The following is a 19682-nucleotide window of genomic DNA, read 5'->3' as shown; positions in this document are numbered from 1 at the left end:
CGAGACCTGCAACAGAACTGGAGCTAAGACAATTTGCAAGAAAAAGAAAACACCAAACATTTTTTATAGAGCAGAGTAGAAATCTCGACACAGATACGAAAGCAGAGCGTGCACTTCAAATAGAGCAAAGTGGAGGCAAGGAAAGGCAGCAAGAAAAGTTGATTGCAGATAAAGGAAAGATGTAAGTGATTAGTAAGGGATCAGCGCCAGGATGCGTACGATGAACCATACAGGAAGTGGAGGTCCAGAACATGTAAACGATTTGAAGGGACCAGCGCCAGGATGGATGTAACAAACTACATGGGAAGTAAAAGTCCGGAGCATGTAAATGATTATGAAGGGATCAGTGATAGGACGCGCACGACAAACCATATGGGAAGCGAAAGCCCTGAGCAAAGAAAAAAAAGTCCAGAGCTTGTAAATGATTACGAAAGGATCAGCGATAGGATGCGTACGACGAACCATATGGGAAGGGAAGGTCCTGAGCAAAGAAAAGAAGTACAGAGGTGGGGAGCAGTATAGGAAGCACGGGAAATATTAATGCCGGCCATAACACAATATATACTCGAAAGGTGAAGAGACCGCCAAACGAAGACAACGCCAAACCGGTAGCGAAATACAGGCGAAAGGCGGACGCAATGGAGACACAGATATAGAAGAAAAGGTGCTATAGAATATACCCTCGTTCGCTTGCAAACGAAGTATGAATCGAAAAAAAAATGGACAACAGCTATGACAGCAAAAATGCAGGTGAGTAAAAGCACATAACAAGACACGGACGAAGTCAACTTACTTTGATAAAAAGCTGAAGTGTTGATTAAAATGAGAACGATATGTCTAGGCAATGAAATATGGCCACACATCAGTAACTTCGTCGAGGTAAGTAGAATGAAGATTTACCTGGATATGGATAGTGAGCCTCCTCAACACTCATAGATGAAAGGATGGGAAGACGGCGTAGAGATTCGCAAGTTTGAGGAGCCTAGTTGCTGGCGGATGACCCAGAGCAATGCAAACAGAATTTTCGAAGTGATATTGCACATGCAAGGTGTAATCGAGGACAAAAAGCTTCCACCTATTCGTGGTGAACTGTAAGTGCTAGTCAAGTGGAAGGACAATTCACTAACCATGAAATGGGCAGCACGAAGAAGAGGATGCAACACCTACACCAATCCATCACGGTGAGTGGATTGGGAAGTAAAGACTTTGCAGGAGATGTAGACGCCATGTATGACATGTACGCGCTCTTTTCGCGACACGTACCCGGCCTGAAGATCATGGCAACGAAGGGGACAGTAGAACAGCCGATGCTTGAAATGTCGAATAGGATATTTACGCCGAAGATAGAAGCTCCGAATATGAACCCAACCACAGTGAACCCGGAGATGGATGAGAATGGCCTAATTGCAAGGACGAACGCAACAGATGCGATGTTTATATATGGGGAAGAGAATGTTGTACTATATGGAGAAGAGAGGATGGACAGTAGTGGGCGCAAAAAGTGAGTAATATTAACATGACAGTGAATATAAACTCACCAAGATGTAAGGACCGTCCGTATTCCGCCTCAAAGACTGCATGTGGGTGACATCGTCGATGTGGCATTCAGTATGGTCGCATTCGGAAGAGGGAACGAGTTGAAAGCAAGGCTATTGCTCCGCAATATCACGCTGTTGGATGTGACACACACACAAGTGAGTACATACGTAAGGAGTAAGAACGAAAGGAGCTGACCTTGTGTAGAAATGGCTCAAGGAAAAGGTCAAAAACCAATCCATGAACGTGAAAGTGCCACTAACGCTCAAGCGACATTTGGAGTTCGAAGATGACGAAGAAGAGGCCAATATACGAATGAAACGAATGGATATAGAAGGCGGGGACAACGGAAGAGAAGGAACGTGTGACTAATAATGTGAGGACAGTTGTGTAAGGAGGGAAGGAAATGAAATGTAACGGAAAAAAAGAAAGAGAAGGGACGTAGGATGAACAGTCACATAGTCACTCAGATGATTAATAAGGTCCCGTGCAAGTCACATTAATTGAATGTATTTCAACTCAGTGTTACATTTGGATAAATAAGGTGAAACTCTTACCATATAAGGAAACGAAAATTGTATGGAGTGGCGTATATAAGGACGATACTTCCGTAAACTACAGCCTCGTAACTGGTCCCCCTCCAATACCACCGAAGCCCAACCCAACCCTTCCTCTGACACCTCGTATCCAACAATCTCCACTGCCTAGTCACATTCCTAGTATCTTTCCTGGGACGAGGACACAGGTTTATGTGATTATTCATACACCAAAGGATCACACAGGGGTTAATGCAGTGATAAAGGAGATCAAGGTTCGAGGTGTGGTCACTACCACAGGTGATGTAGTTGAACTCACCGTACCAGTCTTGAGAGTTCTTGACATACCCTTACCTTCATTTGATACAATGTTGACTTCCCTCTTCATCCACACCCTTGCAGCTAAAGCCCTCATCAAAGACTGTGAACAAGGAACCCACTCCTTCCCTACTCCTGTATCTGTTTTATTTGAGGCTACATCAGCTGAATCATTCATCAATGGCCCGAGGGTCAAAGAACTCAAAGACCTAAAGGAAGCTTACCTCAAAAAAGACATTGTGCAACTTGGAATGGAATATTGTGTTGCTAGTCAGTATACCAGTTTTGTTGCTGTTGATAGGAGGAGGAGCAGTGTTAGTAGTAGGGGACAAGAGCAGACCATGACTTTGAATCAGATTGTTCCAGTTGTTTTTGCAGATCCTTTGCAGGCAGAAACTACGGATGGATCTGTTCAAGCTGTAGGAGGTTCCATGCTTGTGTCATAAAGTACGCAGCCCCTATCATTTTCCTTTTCTCACCGTCTCGACGCCTTTACTTGTACGATACATCATCCCATCACTGTCAAACCCCCATCGATTACTGATCCATCGATTACTGATCCACCTGACCCATCTTCTCTTTCTACTGGCTTCCGCCACCTTCCTTGTTCCTAAACTGTACAGTATTACATCGTTGTTTCTCGCAGACCGGATTATGTATATATAGCCAACCCTTCACAGCCTGGTCCCTTATCTTGACCTCTCTGTCATTATCTGGGACCAGGTATGTGCTTACTTATTATTACCTAGGACTACGATACTCAATATATCTCTGTCATTATCTGGGACCAGCCTGCCGCCATTCTGCTTAGTCGCTCCGCCTTGTTGCCTTGTCCAGTTGCTCCGCCTCACCGTTCTGCTTAGTCGCTCCGCTTTCCCGCTCCGTTAGTCACTCCGCCTCTGCCACTTCGTGACAGCTTGGAACCAATGGAAGAGCTGATGGAGGAGGTGAATCACATTTAATGGCAATTGATCTAATTCCAATGGATATTCGTGCCAGAAGAAGAGTCATGCTCAGGGTTGAACCTAGCCTCAAAATGAGAAGAGAAATAATTCTTAGTCAACCTGCAAGAAGTCAAATTCTGTCTTTAGGTTTTACAGGCAATATGTCAGGCTCTACCTCTACCTTTACTACTTCTGCATCTACATCCCAACTGTCTGTAGCCTCTGCTTCTCTGCCTCCTGTGATACTTGAACAACCTTTGACACTGTTACCTGCAGCACAATCTGATCCAGACATATTGGACAGCCTCCTTGAGAAATTAAGGAGTGGTCATCAAGAGCCTCAACTTCAATGTAGGACCAAAGGCGTCGTGCAGTTTGTCACCCTCACCACCACTCAAGACAGCACCCCAGGTAATCTTGAGATCACCAATAAAAACAATTCCCTCAGCTCAATTATCCTTGCTGTTGCTTGACTTCAACAATGGCATGGTGGTTTTCAACTCACTCAAGACCTTTTAAAGCTTCTCGGAAATGCATTGAACATCAATTTATCAAACAATGTAGGTGCTTTTGCGCAGAGGTTTACACTCGAGGCTGGGACTGAAAATTAGAACATGGCTGGAGATGTTGGTGCTACGGTTCTCGCGCTGGTTTGGATGGGAAGATATAGATATAGCAAGGCTTCTGGCACTGCGGGCATAATGGATGATGATGATGATAATGATGAGACAATGGCCATGAGGATAAAGGCAGAAGAATGGGTTAAGGGACAATTTGGAGGTGGTGAACATGCTGAGAAGAGGCTGTAAGACCTGGGTCAGAATTGGTCTTAAGGGTAGGTTTGGTATAAGGGATTTATGTTGTAGCATGCTAGGAGCAAGCTGGAGATTGAAGGGAGCTATGTGTCATGCCTTGCCTGATTTTGCTTCCTTACCTATCATATTCCTCCTTACTACCTCCCTATATCTCCCCACTGTATACCCAGAGCTCCCCTTGTCCGCTTTTACCATTATGTAATATGCCACATGGCTGTCACATGTATAGTATTTAGGCTGGGGACTCCCCTCGGAGCTCCCCAGCGTGTTATTGTCAAATCTTATCTGGAAACTCTTCCAACCTGGCTTGGTCCCTGTTAGTACAGTCTACTTGTACTTGCTAACAGGGCCTGACACGTCTCACCTGTCATACATTTCCTCTTTATCTGTTTCCCTCAACTCTGTTTCCTTCACCTCTGTTTCACTCAACTCTGTTTCTCTTCTCTGTCTCACCTCTCTGAACACCTCTCTCAACTTCCTGAGCCTCTCCTACGACTTACAGTCTACGTCGAGGCTCCACACCTCCAACCACCTCCATCCTCACCAACTACACCTCCTTCCCCCACTCCAGGACCTTTGGCTAGGTCCACCCAAGCTCCGCAACCACCACTGGTCAGGCTCCCCACACCAGTAGCGGCACTTATCCCACCTCCCCTTGTACGGCCTAGGCAGCTGTCCTGCTTGCTTAGGCCCAGTCCAGATAGGACGAGAGCAGGCCTTTTGTGCCAGGCCTCACACTATGGGAACCATGACCAAGGACAGGAATGACCTAAGGATAGTTCAGATTGAAAGGGGTGACCCTTGAAGAGGTTCCTAGTAGGTCCTGGGAGGTCCCTAGGACGTTAACGGGTGGGCTAAAGGTAACCAGAAGCTAGGGAGCATCGGATTGTTACGTAATACAAGTTGTAGTAGATAGGAGCATCAACACAGGATTGTTGTAGATCATAGCTGATGTGAGTTCCAAACGTAAGAGCTCCTGATGGAGTGTAAGCCCGGGAAGGAGGTCCCGGAAGGTGGAGGTAGCGGTGGACGTCCTCAAGTGTTGGAGGTAGTAATGGAGAAGCAACACGTAGTTCGATGTTACCTAGGTCAAGGTCCCAGAGCTCTTGGAGCACTTGGGGAGCTTGGGAAGGTTTGGGGGAGGTTGGCCCACCAAAATGGTAGATGTTGGGGAGCTTTAGTATTGATTGAGGAAGCTCAAAGACTCACTTGGGTTGCTTAGATGTGAAGTAAAAGCGTGTATTGGATCGTATAAACAATCGTAGAGACAAGAGACAAGAGTAGAGAAACAGAGGTGGAGAAACAGAGAGTAAAGAGAATTCCATATGGTTAGCAGGTACAAGGGGACAGGGACTGGACCTATGCAAAAGGGTGTGTGTTCAAAATATACCAAGCTGGGGACGTTTATGTTACAAGGGTACTTATATAGGTGGGATGAATAGGTAAGGAGACATTGTAATAAACAAGCATCTAATGGGGATGGCATGAAGCGTGGAGTCCATGAGGCTAAATTGATAGGGGATTGTCTGATAGCATACGCGAGTCTCGATGCTGTTGCTTCAGATGGAGGTTGGCTAGGGTTCTGTGGTTCATGGGAGGTTCATGGGAGGTTATTTAGGAGGAGCGGAGGAACTGATGTGCCCGTGAAGCAGTTCTGGGATGTCTAGGAGGTCAAAGAAAGGGAGCTTTAGGGACAGGGCATGACAGAGGCTAGGAGAATTAAAGGAAGGTGTTTCGAGGATGGTAGGGCTGATTTGAGGATAGTTGCCTGCAGATTTTGCAAGTGGAAATTTCATGATACTTTGCGTAAAGTTGTATAACATATACAGTCATGTACTGTACTAAAAGATGTTCAGGACAAGTACTACATGCATCACTTGAAGCACTTTGCAAGCAAGGAAAATGCGGATATACTTTCTACTTCTAGAAGACCTCTCAAACACTGATACATGAAAAAAGATAGCCAATTCGCTTCATTAGAATAAATCCCTTTTCCCGCCTGCCAAATCCACAATGAGCTTATTTTTGAAATCTGTGAACTCATATCATATTCTATTTACTATACTACAAGATGTTATAAACAAAGCTCAAGTCTGCCTAGGTGCATTAAGAAGTGGAGTAACATCCCACTTTGTTCCTCCATCCGCTGTATATTTGATAGGATCTGTCATTGCAAGATACACATCATTCCAAGCATTGGGATCCGCATAGTTTGATGTGAACTTGGCTATATCACTTGACTGACTACCAATAGTCCGCATCAAGTGGTCAAGCACCTCGAATTTTGTGGCACCAGTGATTTTATTGATGGCTCGGTATAGTGGTTTCTTCATCCCTGCTTCAATGTGGAGAAACCCCAAAAAATCCCCTTGGCAATAACTCTTCTCAACCTTCTCAAGTCCCCAGACTCCCGAGTCCGGATGGTCCACCTGCTTCGGCTTGAATCCAATAGTGGTTCCTGTTGAACGAATATGGACCTAGAGCCAAAGCAGGCGATACGAGTCCGGTCAGGTACACTTCAAGAACATATATTTCCATTTTCTTCTTATCTTGTGTTTCAACTTTAGTCTACCATCAGTCTATTTTGTTTATATTCTGTAGATTCGAGAATTCCCCACCCTCAGCTTTCTACATAACACTGAGGGTGAGTTCATTAAATATTGACTTATTCCCACTCTGACTTTATTTATTCTCATGTAGATAACTCGTTTGATAGGTATTATTATATAAGATAGAGCTTTCTACATAACGCTGAGGATAACTCGTTTGATAGTTCCAAAGGTGATCATCCAGTCCTCTTCAGCTCCAGAAAGTCGAAATTCAGCACCTGTTTTTGTTAAGAGGTAAATGCTCAGTTGGATAGGAAACAACTGTATTAGGTACCTGTTAAGAGGTAAATGCTATATGTACAGTGAGTATGTATTACACGAATAGAATGCCCTTGGGCTCACCTCAGTTGGATAGGAAACAACTGAGGGAGCCCACGTCCGTCGTCTGCGTGTGGCTGATGAACTGTACAGTGTATATGTAATGCTATGAACGGAAGCAAATATACTGTCCCTATGGGACTGTGCGTACGCCGGGCGGAGACAGAGTCTAACACCCCCCCTGCTCCGCATGATACAGTCCCAGTAGTCCAACCATTTTTGTGTGGAGTGTCCCGCCAAGGGCTTTTGTGAACACATCTGCGACATTCGTGCCAGTCCGAATTTCTGAGACCGCCACATCCCCACTCGCGACCTTCTCCCTGATGTAGTGATCCCGGAGGTCGATGTGCTTCACCAGAGCATGTCGCTTTGAGTTCTCCGTCAAGCTTATTGACCCGAAGTTGTCCCCCAGCAGGGTAACTGGGCCTTGCTGGCGCAAGTCCACCTCCGCCAGGAAGGATTGCAGCCAGACGGCTTGCTGGCAAGCCCGGGACAGGGCTATGTACTTTGCCTCAGTGGACGAGAGTGCAGCTGACGGTTGCCGTTTTGAACTCCAGGAAACGGGTGCTCCAGCCATGAAGAAGACGTAGCCGGAGGTGGACCTGCGGGTGTCCACACATCCAGCATGATCTGAGTCGGAGTACCCTTTAGGTTTCAGGCCTAGACCAGGTGTTAGATCAGCTCCCGCTGCAGGCGCCTCGTACGTGATGGCATAATCGCTCAACCACAGAAGGTAACCAGCCAGCCACTCGACACACTCCCAGTGTGTCCGCCCAGGGTGGAGCTGGTATCTGGCCAGGAGGCCGGCTGCAAAAGAGATCTCTGCTCGGGTACACGTCTGGCACCAGAGAACAGAGCTGACAAATTCTCGGTAGGGCTTGCCGGCCATGAACTGTAGTTCATCGGGTGGGAGGGGAGTGGGAGCTTCACAGAGCTTGACATTAGGGGGGAGGGGAGTGTGACGTCGCCGGATGTGTAGGAGCTGGAAATGCTCGAGCATCCGGAGTATGTATGCCTTCTGAGAGATAGTGATGGACTTTGTGGTCGGATTTTGCTCAATATTCATCCCCAGTAATACGTGCGATAACACTTCGCCGGACTCCCAGCGTTTTGCCAGGTCTTCAACCGCCTGTGCACGTCCCCGCTCTGTGGATGATCCTCCACATATGTCGTCCCCGTAGGTACTAGTCAGGGTGTACTCATCGCCGTCCCGTCGGTATCGGATGCATGGGTCTGCTCACAATGTGATGTATCCATCCTCGCGGTAGCCAGCTGCGAGGGTCTCCTGCCAGTCGTGGCTGCCTTGCATCGTGCCATAAATTGATTTTCTGAGTTTGCATACCTTGTCCTCCTCACCCGGCTGGATGAATCCGTTGGGTTGCCGCATGTATACCTTGTGGGAGATAGGTGAGTTGAGGAAAGCCGCCGTGAAATCCACCTGGAAGAGGGAGAGTCGGAGGGTAGCGATGATAGCTAGGACGATGCGGACGGACTCCATGCGAGCTACGGCTCCGTATGTCTTGTCGTAGTCTTGTCCCTGGATCTGGGTGTACCCCTGTGCTACCCATCATGCCTTCCGTTTGAGGACTTCACCTCCTGGTCCCCACTTGATAGTGTATGTCCATCGGCCCCCAGTGAGATTCACATCTGGTGGTAGGTGCACTAGCTCCCAACAACCCTTCTCAACTAGGGTCTTGTACTCAGCCTTCATTGGTGGCAGCCAAAGCTCCGGCGCCTTCATTGCTTGCTTGAACGTGGATGGGACCCAGGTATCGGAAACGGCAGATGCGAAAGCCCAGGGATTGACCGCGATGAGGGCGAGAGTTTGGTCGGTTGGTGGCGAGTCTGTTGCCCATTCTTCTCTGTTGGCCTGTGCAAGGAGCTCACGCTCTTCCGAAGCCTGGTTCTCAATTGCGATGCGTGAGGGAGTGCGTATGCGGGCGCTCCGTCGTGGGTTTGCTGAGGGTGGTTCGGGGGCAGGTCCAGGGATCCGCATGCTGTTGGTCTGTGGGTCCATCAGTGGGTGCCTCCGGTTCTGGGTTGCCTGCAGGCAGTGTTTCTTCTAATTCGCCGTCGTCGTCGTTGTCAGGTGTACTTTCCTTGGACCGATGTGCTTCCCCTTCTTCGAATCAGACATCTCTTGACTCCATGAAGGTGCGGCTGGGTGGGTGCCACAATCGGTAGCCCCTCCGACCCATATACCCTATCAGCTTGCACTCGACAGCTTGACGTGCGAATTTCCCTTCTCTCCTGCTCTCTGGGAGTGTGGCCCATGCCCTGCATCCAAATGGTCGAAGATGAGACATGTCCTAGCGTTTACATGACCAGTACTCGATTGGGACACGGTCTGGGAACCGTGCAGTTGGCACAAAGTTGTCGACGTAGGTAAATGTTGCGGCCGCCTCTGCCCAGAATGAACGGGGGAGACCTGACTCTTCGAGGAAGGTGCGTACTCCCTCAATTACTGTCCGATTACCTCTCTCAGCCATTCTGTTCGCAGAAGATGAGTATGGCGTTATTTTTTCGATGGTGATTCCACGATCTGCGCAGTACGCCTCCATTAGTCCATTATCGAATTCGCCGCCGCCATCGATATGGACAGTCTTTAGTTTCTTCCCCGTCTGGTTTTCGGCCATGGTTCAGTAGCGGTGGAACTCCTTCAGGGACGTCTCCTTCCGTTTGTCTTTGAGGAATGCCGGGACTCGGACTGACGACGCCCCATCGGAGAAGAGCATCATATATCGTGCCCCCCCTATGCTCTGGGTTGTAGCCGGTCCCCAAAGATCTATATGGACCCTTTCGAGTACTTCTGTCTCGTGGGTAAGTTTTTCGTCAAACGGTCTCCGCGTTGCCTTCCCGTACAGGCAGTCAATGCACATTCCGGCTAACCTTTTCGATTTGATTTGTAGGCCGTCAACAAGTCCCCTGCTCTCCATCCGGAGGATTCTCGGTACCGATACGTGTCCCAGACGGCGGTGCCAGGTGTGTACATCTGCTGGTTTCTCATGGGACCTTGCCGAGCTTGCTAATGTCCGGCCTAGGATCTCAACTTCATACATTTTTGTCTGTCCTTTCCCCACCATCACGACAATCCCTTCTGGCGTCTTAACGCTCAGTACTCCGTCGCCCCACTCACCTCGGGATGTCCTCTGGTCGAGAGTCGATAGCGAGATCAGGTTGTGCCCAAAGTCTGGCGTATGTTTCACGTTGGTGAGGCGTATCCTCCGTATTGTTTCCCCGACTCTTGTCGTGAACTCAACAGTCCCCGTTCCTTCGATTGTAAACTTTCCGGTGTCGCCAGATAGTGCACTGGTCCCGCTCTGTCCCTGCACTTTGTGGTAATCCACGAAATCTGACTTGTTTACCCAGCAGTGTTCGGTGGCGCCGGAGTCAATGAAAGTTTGGACATGGGGAATTCTCGTGGTGGTGTATAGAAGTGTATTGCTTCGGTGTACCTCGCACCGTGGTGGAGTCACTACTACGTTATGCCTAAGTACGTCCGTAACCCCGTTCACCTCCTTCAGCCCCTGATGCTCCCACCCTTTCAGAAAGAAATGATCATTGCTATCGGGAGGTCTGTCAGTCAAGGATGCGGTTTGGTGGGGAGTACTGATGGAAGTACTGGAGGGTATGCTCACGTTGGCCTGGGTCGTGTTGGCTGACAGAACATACGTTTCCAGAGGTGGTGCTGCGATCGTAGTATTAATGGCGGCCGCTACTGCGTTCCCGGGCATGTTCTGGCTTCGGTTCGGTTCATTGCTCTTGTTAAACCTCCATCCATTGGGACCTTTGCCTTCCGCGCCCCCTCCCTTCGCCCAGCACTTTTGGATTGTGTGGCCAACTTTCTTGCAGTTGGGGTTGGTGCACGTCGGTCTGTTCCTTTCTGGGGTCTGCGCGCTTGCTACGTGCATTGCGAGCAGTGCCTTGACCTTCTTCTCCTCTCGCTCCTCTTCTGTTCGCCTCTTTTCCCTCTGCAGCCAGATCCCTTGGAGGTGTATGAAAGCCTCACTGCTTGTCTTACCGGGGAGGTGCCAGATGTCGGCGTCCCAGTCTCTGGGCAATGATGCGAGAACGATTACGCGGAACTGTCCGTCAGTTATCACGGCGCCGGCGTTGGTTGCCTTCCTAAGCAGGTTTCGCATGGTCCTCTTGTGTTCCTCCATTGTCTCTTCAGGGTAGCTGTATCGATGAGCTCTGAGGTTGCTATCGTGGAATAGTAGGAGCTCTTCCGATTTTTGTTCGAATTGTTTGACTAGTTCACCCCAGATTTCCGACGCTACTTCGGTGTAGTCTACTCCTAGTCCAGTTGGATCAACGATGTTCGATACAATGGTGCTTGCTACATAGCGATCGCGTGCGTACCATTCCTCGGGAGATGGGGTTTGGCTGTATGGTGGGGTTGTCGCTGTAGGTGTGGTAGTCATGCCCTCTGGCGAGGTGACGGTGACTGCAGGCTTAGTGCTGCTAGGCTTCGCTATGGTTCCGTGTAGGTACCCCTGCAACCCTTTTGATTCTACAGCGAGGCTAACTTCCCGCTTGTAGGGCCACCAGTTATCCTCCCCTTCGAGGGCTATGCCTGTGGGGAATCGTTGGACGTTCAGCATGTTGGATGACGACGACATCGTGGGGCTGGTCGGTTCAATTGTTGCAGGTGTGTGGTTTTTTTTCACTCCTCTACAGAACGAGTCTCATAATCTGTTAAGAGGTAAATGCTCAGTTGGATAGGAAACAACTGTATTAGGTACCTGTTAAGAGGTAAATGCTATATGTACAGTGAGTATGTATTACACGAATAGAATGCCCTTGGGCTCACCTCAGTTGGATAGGAAACAACTGAGGGAGCCCACGTCCGTCGTCTGCGTGTGGCTGATGAACTGTACAGTGTATATGTAATGCTATGAACGGAAGCAAATATACTGTCCCTATGGGACTGTGCGTACGCCGGGCGGAGACAGAGTCTAACAGTTTTTGCCTTGGCCTTTTTCCCGTTTTTGGAACGGTGGAGGCAGACATTATATATGACTGGGCTGAGAGCTTAAATTTCAAGAAATCTTATTTTAGTCACTGCCAAAAGATGAAGAAGAGACATAGGACGTACGGTCACGTTGCTCCAGCTGCGCTATTGAGGTAGCGTGTCCAGTCAGAGGTGCAGCTATGACTGCAAGTGCAGTAGACAAGAAGAGGAGGAACACAGAAAATGAACGTATCACAAATTGAAATGGAATAGTCATATTGACAGCAAATGTATTAAACTGGGCCAACCGAAGGGTGAAGTGGAAACATGTGTCAAGTTCAGGTGATTCCAACTATAACAGACTACGCAGCAGGGACTTTGTAGAATGTAAATTCAGGTGGTGGAAACACGGCGTCGTTGTGAATAGTTCAATGAGCGAATATTAATCTTGGTGTAGGAAAGTGCGATAACTACAGGGACAGATAATAAAATCTTGTGAGCAAAACAAGGGTCAAACGGAGCGGAATCTTCAACAAAAAACGTACCGGACCGAACTCGGAATCATAAGGATAATGGACTTCTGTTTTATAGGGTTTTCAGTTCTATATTCCAATACAAAAATCCCCAACGGACAGCGTTGGACGCGCCAACGGATCTTTTACTTATATTGCTGTAACCAAGTGAGCCTATAAGGCCTGATATTGGCTGTGAAAACCAGTGAAAACCACCTTGTTAATGTTATTGCATGAGTTGTGGAGAGAGAGGGAGAGAGCGAGGTGACATTGTTTAAGGGTGGAGACTGGTGGAGATGGGTGGCGTACACAGATGAATCGGTGTTAGAACTGGCATTGGTTGGAGCAGGTACCGTGAGATACCTGTCCGTGCTGAACACTCTGCCAGAGATGCCGTGGAGACAAAGTGAAGCTTCTAAACATGTCAGTTGTTGCGAAGGCGAGTCACCGAATGACAACATCCTTGAGGGTGTTCCAACTTCTTCTCCCCAATGGCGGTATAGATGGGGAGGAATGAATAGGTAACATTTGCAAGCACATTCGGTCATGGCTCCTTTCCATCTCCGTCTGGTCCTTGCATCCCGTAGCCACTTATTCCTCCAGGCTTGATTTGGATCTTGACTCGGTGCGGCGTGGTGTAGAGGAGGGGGGATGATTGGCTCGTGGAGCTTGAGATCGCCGAGTTGAACTGCAAGAGTAAGCAGCACAAGAACGAAAGAATCCACAACTGGGGGAAATCCTAGATGCGAAAGATATATAGGAGATGGCCAAGCTGTCGGCGATGGTGAAAGTAAGCTCTTTCTCGGTCCTATCACTCTCGCATGCGGATGACTCGATATCAGCGTTGTGTGGAAGGCGCACATTTTCCGTTCAGGGCCGATATGCTGACCCGGCTCCTGGCCTATACGCATCTCTACGCAAACTCGCGAAAATACTCTCGATAAGAAGCAACGTACTCGTGGCGATGTATTATGTTCAAAAATTGATAGCTCACTCCGTCTCTATTTCTCAAGTCGATTTGCCAATATCACAGAAGTAAGTCTGTGTTTCAAGCTCTTTTCTAGCGGTGCATCATTCGAATTAGACACTTTGATTTCAACGTATAGCGCTAGTAGAAGAATTGTACGAAGTTTTATCCAATCTTTCACCAATAAACTTGCGCGGCATAGTAACACGGCTAATATGCGCCAGGAATTGTCCAATCTGTGTTATGTGGAAGCACTTAAACGCGGAGTATGGAATGATCAATGGGCTGCCACAGGGAGAAAACACCAACTGGTTCACGAAGAATGTTATTTCAAGGAGGACAAGCGTACCCGAAGACTGATTAGGCGAAGTTGGTACTATCATACCACACAGCATCAAATTTAGGCGATGATAGACGGTAGGCTGGTATCCAGCTGGTTGAACCTTTACCATCTTCGGATCGGTGGATGGTCAGAACAAAAAAATACAGCTTAGTATGTTGACGTCGCTATCTATGTGTCTATCTATATCGACCTACCTGCTGAACATCATCATCAGGTAACGATACAAAAGAGTTCCTTGGGTCTACAGCCAGCAAAAATTTGTCAACATCCGCCATAAACGCATTCCAGTCTTCTTCTTCCGGGACAGCGGCGCCGAAGGAGGGTACATTCACCTGCGAGTACTCTGTCAAGTATCCAGAAGCGACGTCCATTTGGTGAGGCACGGCGGCTGTTGCGATTCCATTCCCAATGTCAATAAATCATCCTCATTTTGACGAATTTAACCACGACGTACCGCCTGCAAAGTAGTCTAAAAAATCGGAGGTATAAGTTTGCTCCGCGGTTGTGATTTTTTGGGAGCCTATTGTGGTAGGTGGATGAATACTTGGGTGATAAAGAGGACTTTCCAGGATGGCTCCGAGATTGGAAGAGACTGAAAGGCCTGAGCTGGTCGTAGGACTGTTGATATCGATTGGCGCTTGCAACATATCATCGGGGGTAGACGCAGAGTCGACCGACATGGAACCAGAAGCCGTAGGGCTTGCCTGAATAGCACTTTGCTCCGCGAAGTAAAGCTCGACCATGTATATCATAGAACTCAATGCATCACTTCCAGCCTTGCATCAATGCCGAATGAGAGCAAGCTACACAATCTATGACTTACTTGATCATTCCTGCTATAGGATATCTATTATTCAACAACCCACTGTGAGCATCTACTAGACATTGCAGCATAATTGGCATACTCACTTCTTCTCATAATTGGCAGTGGCCTTCAGGGAGTGGCGTACATCATCCATGTCTTTGCTTGTATCTTGTGGAACGACAGAATATTGATTTCTCCATATGTTCATCAAGAGCACAATCGCCGCGACGTGGACGGGGGCCTGATGTGTCTTTGTTCAGGAACATGAGGGGATAGTTGATGGGAAGTGCTTACTGTAAAATTGGGAAGAACTTCGAAATTGAGCCTTTCAATGACTTCCAGAACTCTGATCACGCTCCGGCTTGCATGGGTACATATTGCGAGCGAGGGGAACTTCAGCATCGAGGGCTCATTGGATCGCGGAATGAATTGTTTGTGAATCTGTTGAGCGTTTAAAAGAATTTTCGCACTCGATCCTTACCAAACGACTCCCACTCACCTGAATTTGCGTCCAATAATAAAAACAATAAAGTATACAGGATTGACGGTGGAATAGCCCATCCTCTCTATTAGGATCCCATTTCACTGTGATTTGTTCAAGATTAGTAGCTAAACGTTGTGGCATGAGAAGTAGACTGACAATGGTCTGGTATACAAGACATCCATTGATTCAAGGCCGAGTTGAGCTCTGTTACGACTTTATAGTCCCAATTAGGACCAAAAGCAATGACCTTCTTCCCGATATGCAGCTTCCTTGCTGAAAACTATGAAATAGTTGACATTAAACACAGTGGGAACAAACAGAACAGTAGAGCCTACTAGCATGCGATGCGCCAAACCCGCGATCTCGAGTAGTTTTGCATAACAAACAAAGAATGATGAGGCGGAAGGAGTATCTGGAGGTTGAATGAAGGCTCGAGCTGGATCATCATTTTCCCAGTATTCATCGTCACAATCAATCGGTAGTTCTAAGTCAAAGCTGGAAAGTATTAACAATTAGATAAATTTAGAAAACTGACCTTATCTCATGAAACTTACTCATCATCTGTTGTTGCCCGAGGTCGACCAAAATCTATACTCACCAACACATCAAGTCCGAGAAGTACCCAGAATGTACGTCTCCAGAGTTCGTTTTGAACAGTCATTGGTTGCCCTTTTTGTTTTCGGTGTACTCCCATTTCTTGTGCAAAACGTATGCCCAGACCTACGACTTCCCATGTGGAATGGAACATGGACGTACCCTTAAGGTATATTGCGGAGAGCTATGATCGGAAAGTATAAGCCATTTGATTCAAAAGCTCCAAACACATACACAGCAATGTTGCAACTTATACAACGTAGGCAGTTCGACATCAATTGCCTCTACCTGAGAGACTTGCTGGTACCAAGGCCAGCCCAGAGAATTCTCAGAGGTTATATTTTCAGGATAGTTTCTCGGATCTTGAGAGAATCGAGACCCAATTGCGCAGACACATAAGACCACCCTCCCAAAGTCATGATCTCGAATGTGTAAATGATCCGATACTGCTCTAATGAACGTTGGGCGATGCAAGATGGGGAAGAATGGATGGACATGTATGAAGTACAGATCAATGAGAGCCCAAAGTAAATCATGTGCTGGAAATCTGAGAGGGTCCTGTTGATCATGTCTCAAGATTTGACGTTGCCACTATGGGTTACCATTGAGCTATAGTTCAAAGGAAAAAAAAGGCAAAAAATTCACAGGATATACAGTCCAGAACTCTGGCCTCCTGTTCACAATCGGTATTGGCTGATCTCCCATTACTTCCTTCTTCATGTCCACTGCCATCCTCATTAGTACCAGGTTACTTGATTTACCGAAATGTCGCCGTGGGGACTCAATTTTGTCATTGAGTGAGAAGCTTTGCACGGATTTGGCAAGACCATCATTCATAGGCCCATCTTCGGATGAGTCGGATTCTTCAGAGTCACTCTGGAACCAAGTTGGGGGATCGGAAGCAGTAATCTCTTGGATGGTGTGTCTCCATCGAGACATTTGCCTCTCTAATCCCCGAATACATTGGGATAGATCCACGAGCATTTTGCGGATGAGGCCAGGATTATCCGGAATTGGATAGGTTTTTGGTTCAGCCAATACAGCTGTGATTAATGCTTGCACGGATTCAGAGGGATGTTTCCGAATGGTTCTGAACATCGGGTTGGTAAACGGAAGACTGCTAGTTACCACGCAAATTTGCAGCTCACCCAGCTCTGGGTCCACGTTTCTTCAAAGACCGTGAGCATTTGGAGAGCATTCAGAGCGGTGAAGAAATACCTTTTGCTCGACATTGTGAGTGCATTCAACCTCTGCATTCTGGCAATTATTGCATGTTTTACCATTTCTTGTTGTACTGTCACCTAGTTGGTTATGCGCATCAGCGAGAACTTGGTAAAACCTTTCATGGACACTTACAGCGAACTTTGCAGAAGAGGATGACACGGGACTGGTGAGGCATTCAATCCTGAACATCGTCAGTCGCCACTTACCTTTCTTCAGAAAACTGGTGCATGAGTTATGAATGTCAGAGGGAAATAATAAAAAAGATACACTTTTTTCTTGCAGTAATCGCAGGCACCTTGAGCACGGCGCTTTATGTCGCTACCAGGGTACGGATACATCGATATGGATAAAGATGAGGGATTGGATGAGTGCATTAAATACAGTAAACCATTTCCGTTCGGCGCTCAATGATTGTGAGTAAATGATTGTTTCCATATGTTCACGTTTTATCTTCGAGTATCCTGTCTCCTCAACTACAATAGTATATCATCTATTTCTGATCCTTCAGCAATACAGCCAACGAGAAGACTACTCCGCGTAATTTCCGTTTTCTGCCCAGGCGCCAGTTACAGGAAAGTAAGCATATCTGCTGTTCCAAAAAAGGAGGATGATTGTTCGATTTCGGAACAACGTGGGGTTCATTCGAGAGTTTGACACAGGTAGGTAGGTAGGTTCACACACCTTCCCTTCTTCGTATATTTCTCGTTTAGCAGTCTAATCCACCACCCATGATGTTGCCAGCTTACTAAATTCTTTGGGGATAGGCGTGACTTTGCATTTGATAGAAAGGTCATGACCATTAGAATTGACAGAGTGAACGAATGAAGTGATTGACAGGCTTTGAACAAGATTCTGACTTCTTTATCATACACATATACAGCCATGGAATTATCCTTCAAAAAATCTCAGAAAGAAGTGTCTTTGCAAGACGCATGTGGGGCGATGTGGAAATGCGTCTCCGTGAACGGATTGAAGTTCATTCGTTTGAGGCTTATAAACAGTGGGAATTGATGGAATGCGATATTTGCGGGTGAGCTAGAAGGGTGGTGGTGCGGCTGGCGGACGCTGAAATTGAGTCGGTTTGTTTTTGGATATATATTTGTGGAATTGGGAAGGAGATAAAGCATGTAGCCGTAGTTGCTACAACTGGTAGTGGCGATAGTGATGGTGATAGTACGTGTGATCAATTTGACGGCGTGTGGGAGGAGATCTAGACTCAATCGATGAGTTGTAATAGTAAGACTGAAATCGAGCTTGGAAAGAACGTACCAGAGTGACAGGACAGAAATCTACAGAAATAGCAACGGGCTTGGGTAAGGCTAACAGGTCTAGAAGACGAAGTCCCCAGGTTTCCCAGCCCACTACGTGATACTCAATCCTTGCTCAACCACCCGTCATCAAGATTATCTGTAACGGCGATAATGTCGCCAGCCTAAGAACTGGATTCTTTGGAGAATGTGGCAGTGTAGTCATACATCGCTTCGACTGGATAGAAATGCATTGATCATTTGAATGAACGGAATTAGTGGTGTGGAAGGCTTAGATTCGGCTCATGTTGTCGATGCGGAGACAATGATGGCGCCGACGCGACTATGTCGGTGGAGATGAAACAGGATCCGGCATTGGTTTTCGAGAAGGGGAAATTTGATCTCCTATTCGCACCAGAAATGACCCTCTTCTATTGCTGTCGAGAAGATCCTGTAAACGAGTCGTTGTCGTCGGTTGTAGGTAGAAAAGGAAGGGTCCCTCCCCTGCTTGCAGTAGACATGTACCCTTGCTGCTGTTGAAAGGTATAGGTGTGACAGAGGACTTGGGGTTCAAGAGGTGGCTGCGGATATGAAAGACGGGGCAGAAGAACTTGCTATTAACGGTCTTGTGTGAATGTGGCTGGAGAGGTGATATCCACGATTGACGCAGGGAACACGTCGAACTCTGGCGGATTCTGGATAAGATTTTCGGTACCGTATTTCGCAGTCTGTTCCGAATTTGTTGAGAAATGTACGACTATACGAAGGATTTAGCACATAGAACGATGAACGAAATGAAATTTTGCTCACCTCATCGTCTGCTACAAAGACCATTGATAACGAATGCGTGTACACCTATGAATTATCCTTCACGTCCTCTTCTAAATCCTGACATTTATCACGAAGTCCGCGTGAGTTGAAGGCGTGGTGTCTGAGCGAGCTTGGTGGTTTCGATTTGGAGTGTTCGGTGAAGGAATTAGTGGTTTACTGATACTCATAACAGCGACCCGTGAGATGCATGATGAGAACCTCACTGTTCGGGGCTTCGTGTTGCTCCGCCCACTCGCTCCCTTCGCCCGTGCACATTGTGCAGTCTGAGTGAGAAACGAGAATTGTTTACATAAGCGCTCAGCCTCAGATGTCGAGTTAATCTTCGCTTGTCGTATCTCATCACACCCACCAACTCCCCCATCCTCAATAACCGCTCTCTCCTTCCGAAACCCCTTGAAGCCCCTCATTGTTGTCAAATCTCCACTTATTGGTGGATGTCAGCGTCGCCGTTATAAAAATGACAAAAGGCAATGAGTTTGGTAGAGGGTGATTTTGCCAAGCGGGCGTGTGATGGAGATATCCTTATTATAAGGATGGTTCAATGCTGAGCGATGAGGTACTCGTATTAAAGCATCTATTCATCGCTCCTGTCCTTCTCGTTTCTGTTTCCGTACACCTGCTTCGCTCATTATCTGTTCCGTTGAG

General features: G+C 47.3%; 6 protein-coding genes across 6 annotated transcripts; 2 read left to right on the top strand and 4 right to left on the bottom strand.

The window, feature by feature from the left end:
* Window positions 1-719: 719 nt before the first annotated feature.
* Window positions 720-1908, top strand: C8R40DRAFT_1072019 (uncharacterized protein; the record flags this gene model as incomplete). Its single annotated transcript, XM_046226417.1, has 6 exons — window positions 720-750; window positions 842-879; window positions 937-1091; window positions 1142-1501; window positions 1550-1694; window positions 1744-1908. 6 exons carry the CDS (start codon window positions 720-722, stop codon window positions 1906-1908), a joined length of 894 nt encoding a protein of 297 aa, XP_046083006.1.
* A 1587-nt stretch (window positions 1909-3495) lies between these two features.
* Window positions 3496-4143, top strand: C8R40DRAFT_1173993 (uncharacterized protein; the record flags this gene model as incomplete). The annotated part of the gene is made up of 3 exons (XM_046232108.1): window positions 3496-3798; window positions 3856-3894; window positions 3946-4143. The coding sequence occupies 3 exons, from the start codon at window positions 3496-3498 to the stop codon at window positions 4141-4143; spliced, it is 540 nt and encodes a 179-aa protein (XP_046083005.1).
* A 2093-nt stretch (window positions 4144-6236) lies between these two features.
* Window positions 6237-6687, bottom strand: C8R40DRAFT_1072017 (uncharacterized protein; the record flags this gene model as incomplete). The annotated part of the gene is given in 2 exon segments (XM_046226416.1): window positions 6237-6607; window positions 6627-6687. The coding sequence occupies 2 exon segments, from the start codon at window positions 6685-6687 to the stop codon at window positions 6237-6239; spliced, it is 432 nt and encodes a 143-aa protein (XP_046083004.1).
* A 5773-nt stretch (window positions 6688-12460) lies between these two features.
* C8R40DRAFT_512157 (uncharacterized protein) lies at window positions 12461-13708 on the bottom strand. Its single transcript, XM_046235293.1, has 2 exons — window positions 12576-13708; window positions 12461-12500 (listed from the first exon to the last, which is right to left on the bottom strand). The coding sequence occupies exon 1, from the start codon at window positions 13451-13453 to the stop codon at window positions 12689-12691; it is 765 nt and encodes a 254-aa protein (XP_046083003.1). The 5' UTR covers window positions 13454-13708; the 3' UTR covers window positions 12461-12500; window positions 12576-12688.
* On the bottom strand, window positions 13709-15033 carry C8R40DRAFT_512156 (uncharacterized protein). The gene is made up of 5 exons (XM_046235292.1): window positions 14762-15033; window positions 14676-14699; window positions 14307-14620; window positions 13859-14240; window positions 13709-13794 (listed from the first exon to the last, which is right to left on the bottom strand). Exons 1-4 carry the CDS (start codon window positions 14863-14865, stop codon window positions 14029-14031), a joined length of 654 nt encoding a protein of 217 aa, XP_046083002.1. The 5' UTR covers window positions 14866-15033; the 3' UTR covers window positions 13709-13794; window positions 13859-14028.
* C8R40DRAFT_1053481 (fungal-specific transcription factor domain-containing protein) lies at window positions 14865-16572 on the bottom strand (the record flags this gene model as incomplete). The annotated part of the gene is made up of 7 exons (XM_046224852.1): window positions 14865-15098; window positions 15157-15242; window positions 15298-15421; window positions 15477-15636; window positions 15696-15919; window positions 15964-16326; window positions 16381-16572. 7 exons carry the CDS (start codon window positions 16570-16572, stop codon window positions 14865-14867), a joined length of 1383 nt encoding a protein of 460 aa, XP_046083001.1.
* Between the last annotated feature and the right edge of the window lie 3110 nt (window positions 16573-19682).

The sequence above is a fragment of the Lentinula edodes genome (assembly GCF_021015755.1).
Source record: "Lentinula edodes strain Le(Bin) 0899 ss11 chromosome Unknown C8R40scaffold_34, whole genome shotgun sequence".
NCBI lineage: Eukaryota > Fungi > Basidiomycota > Agaricomycetes > Agaricales > Omphalotaceae > Lentinula > Lentinula edodes.
Note: the sequence above shows the minus strand (reverse complement) of the source record. Positions and strands in the feature narration are given on the sequence as shown.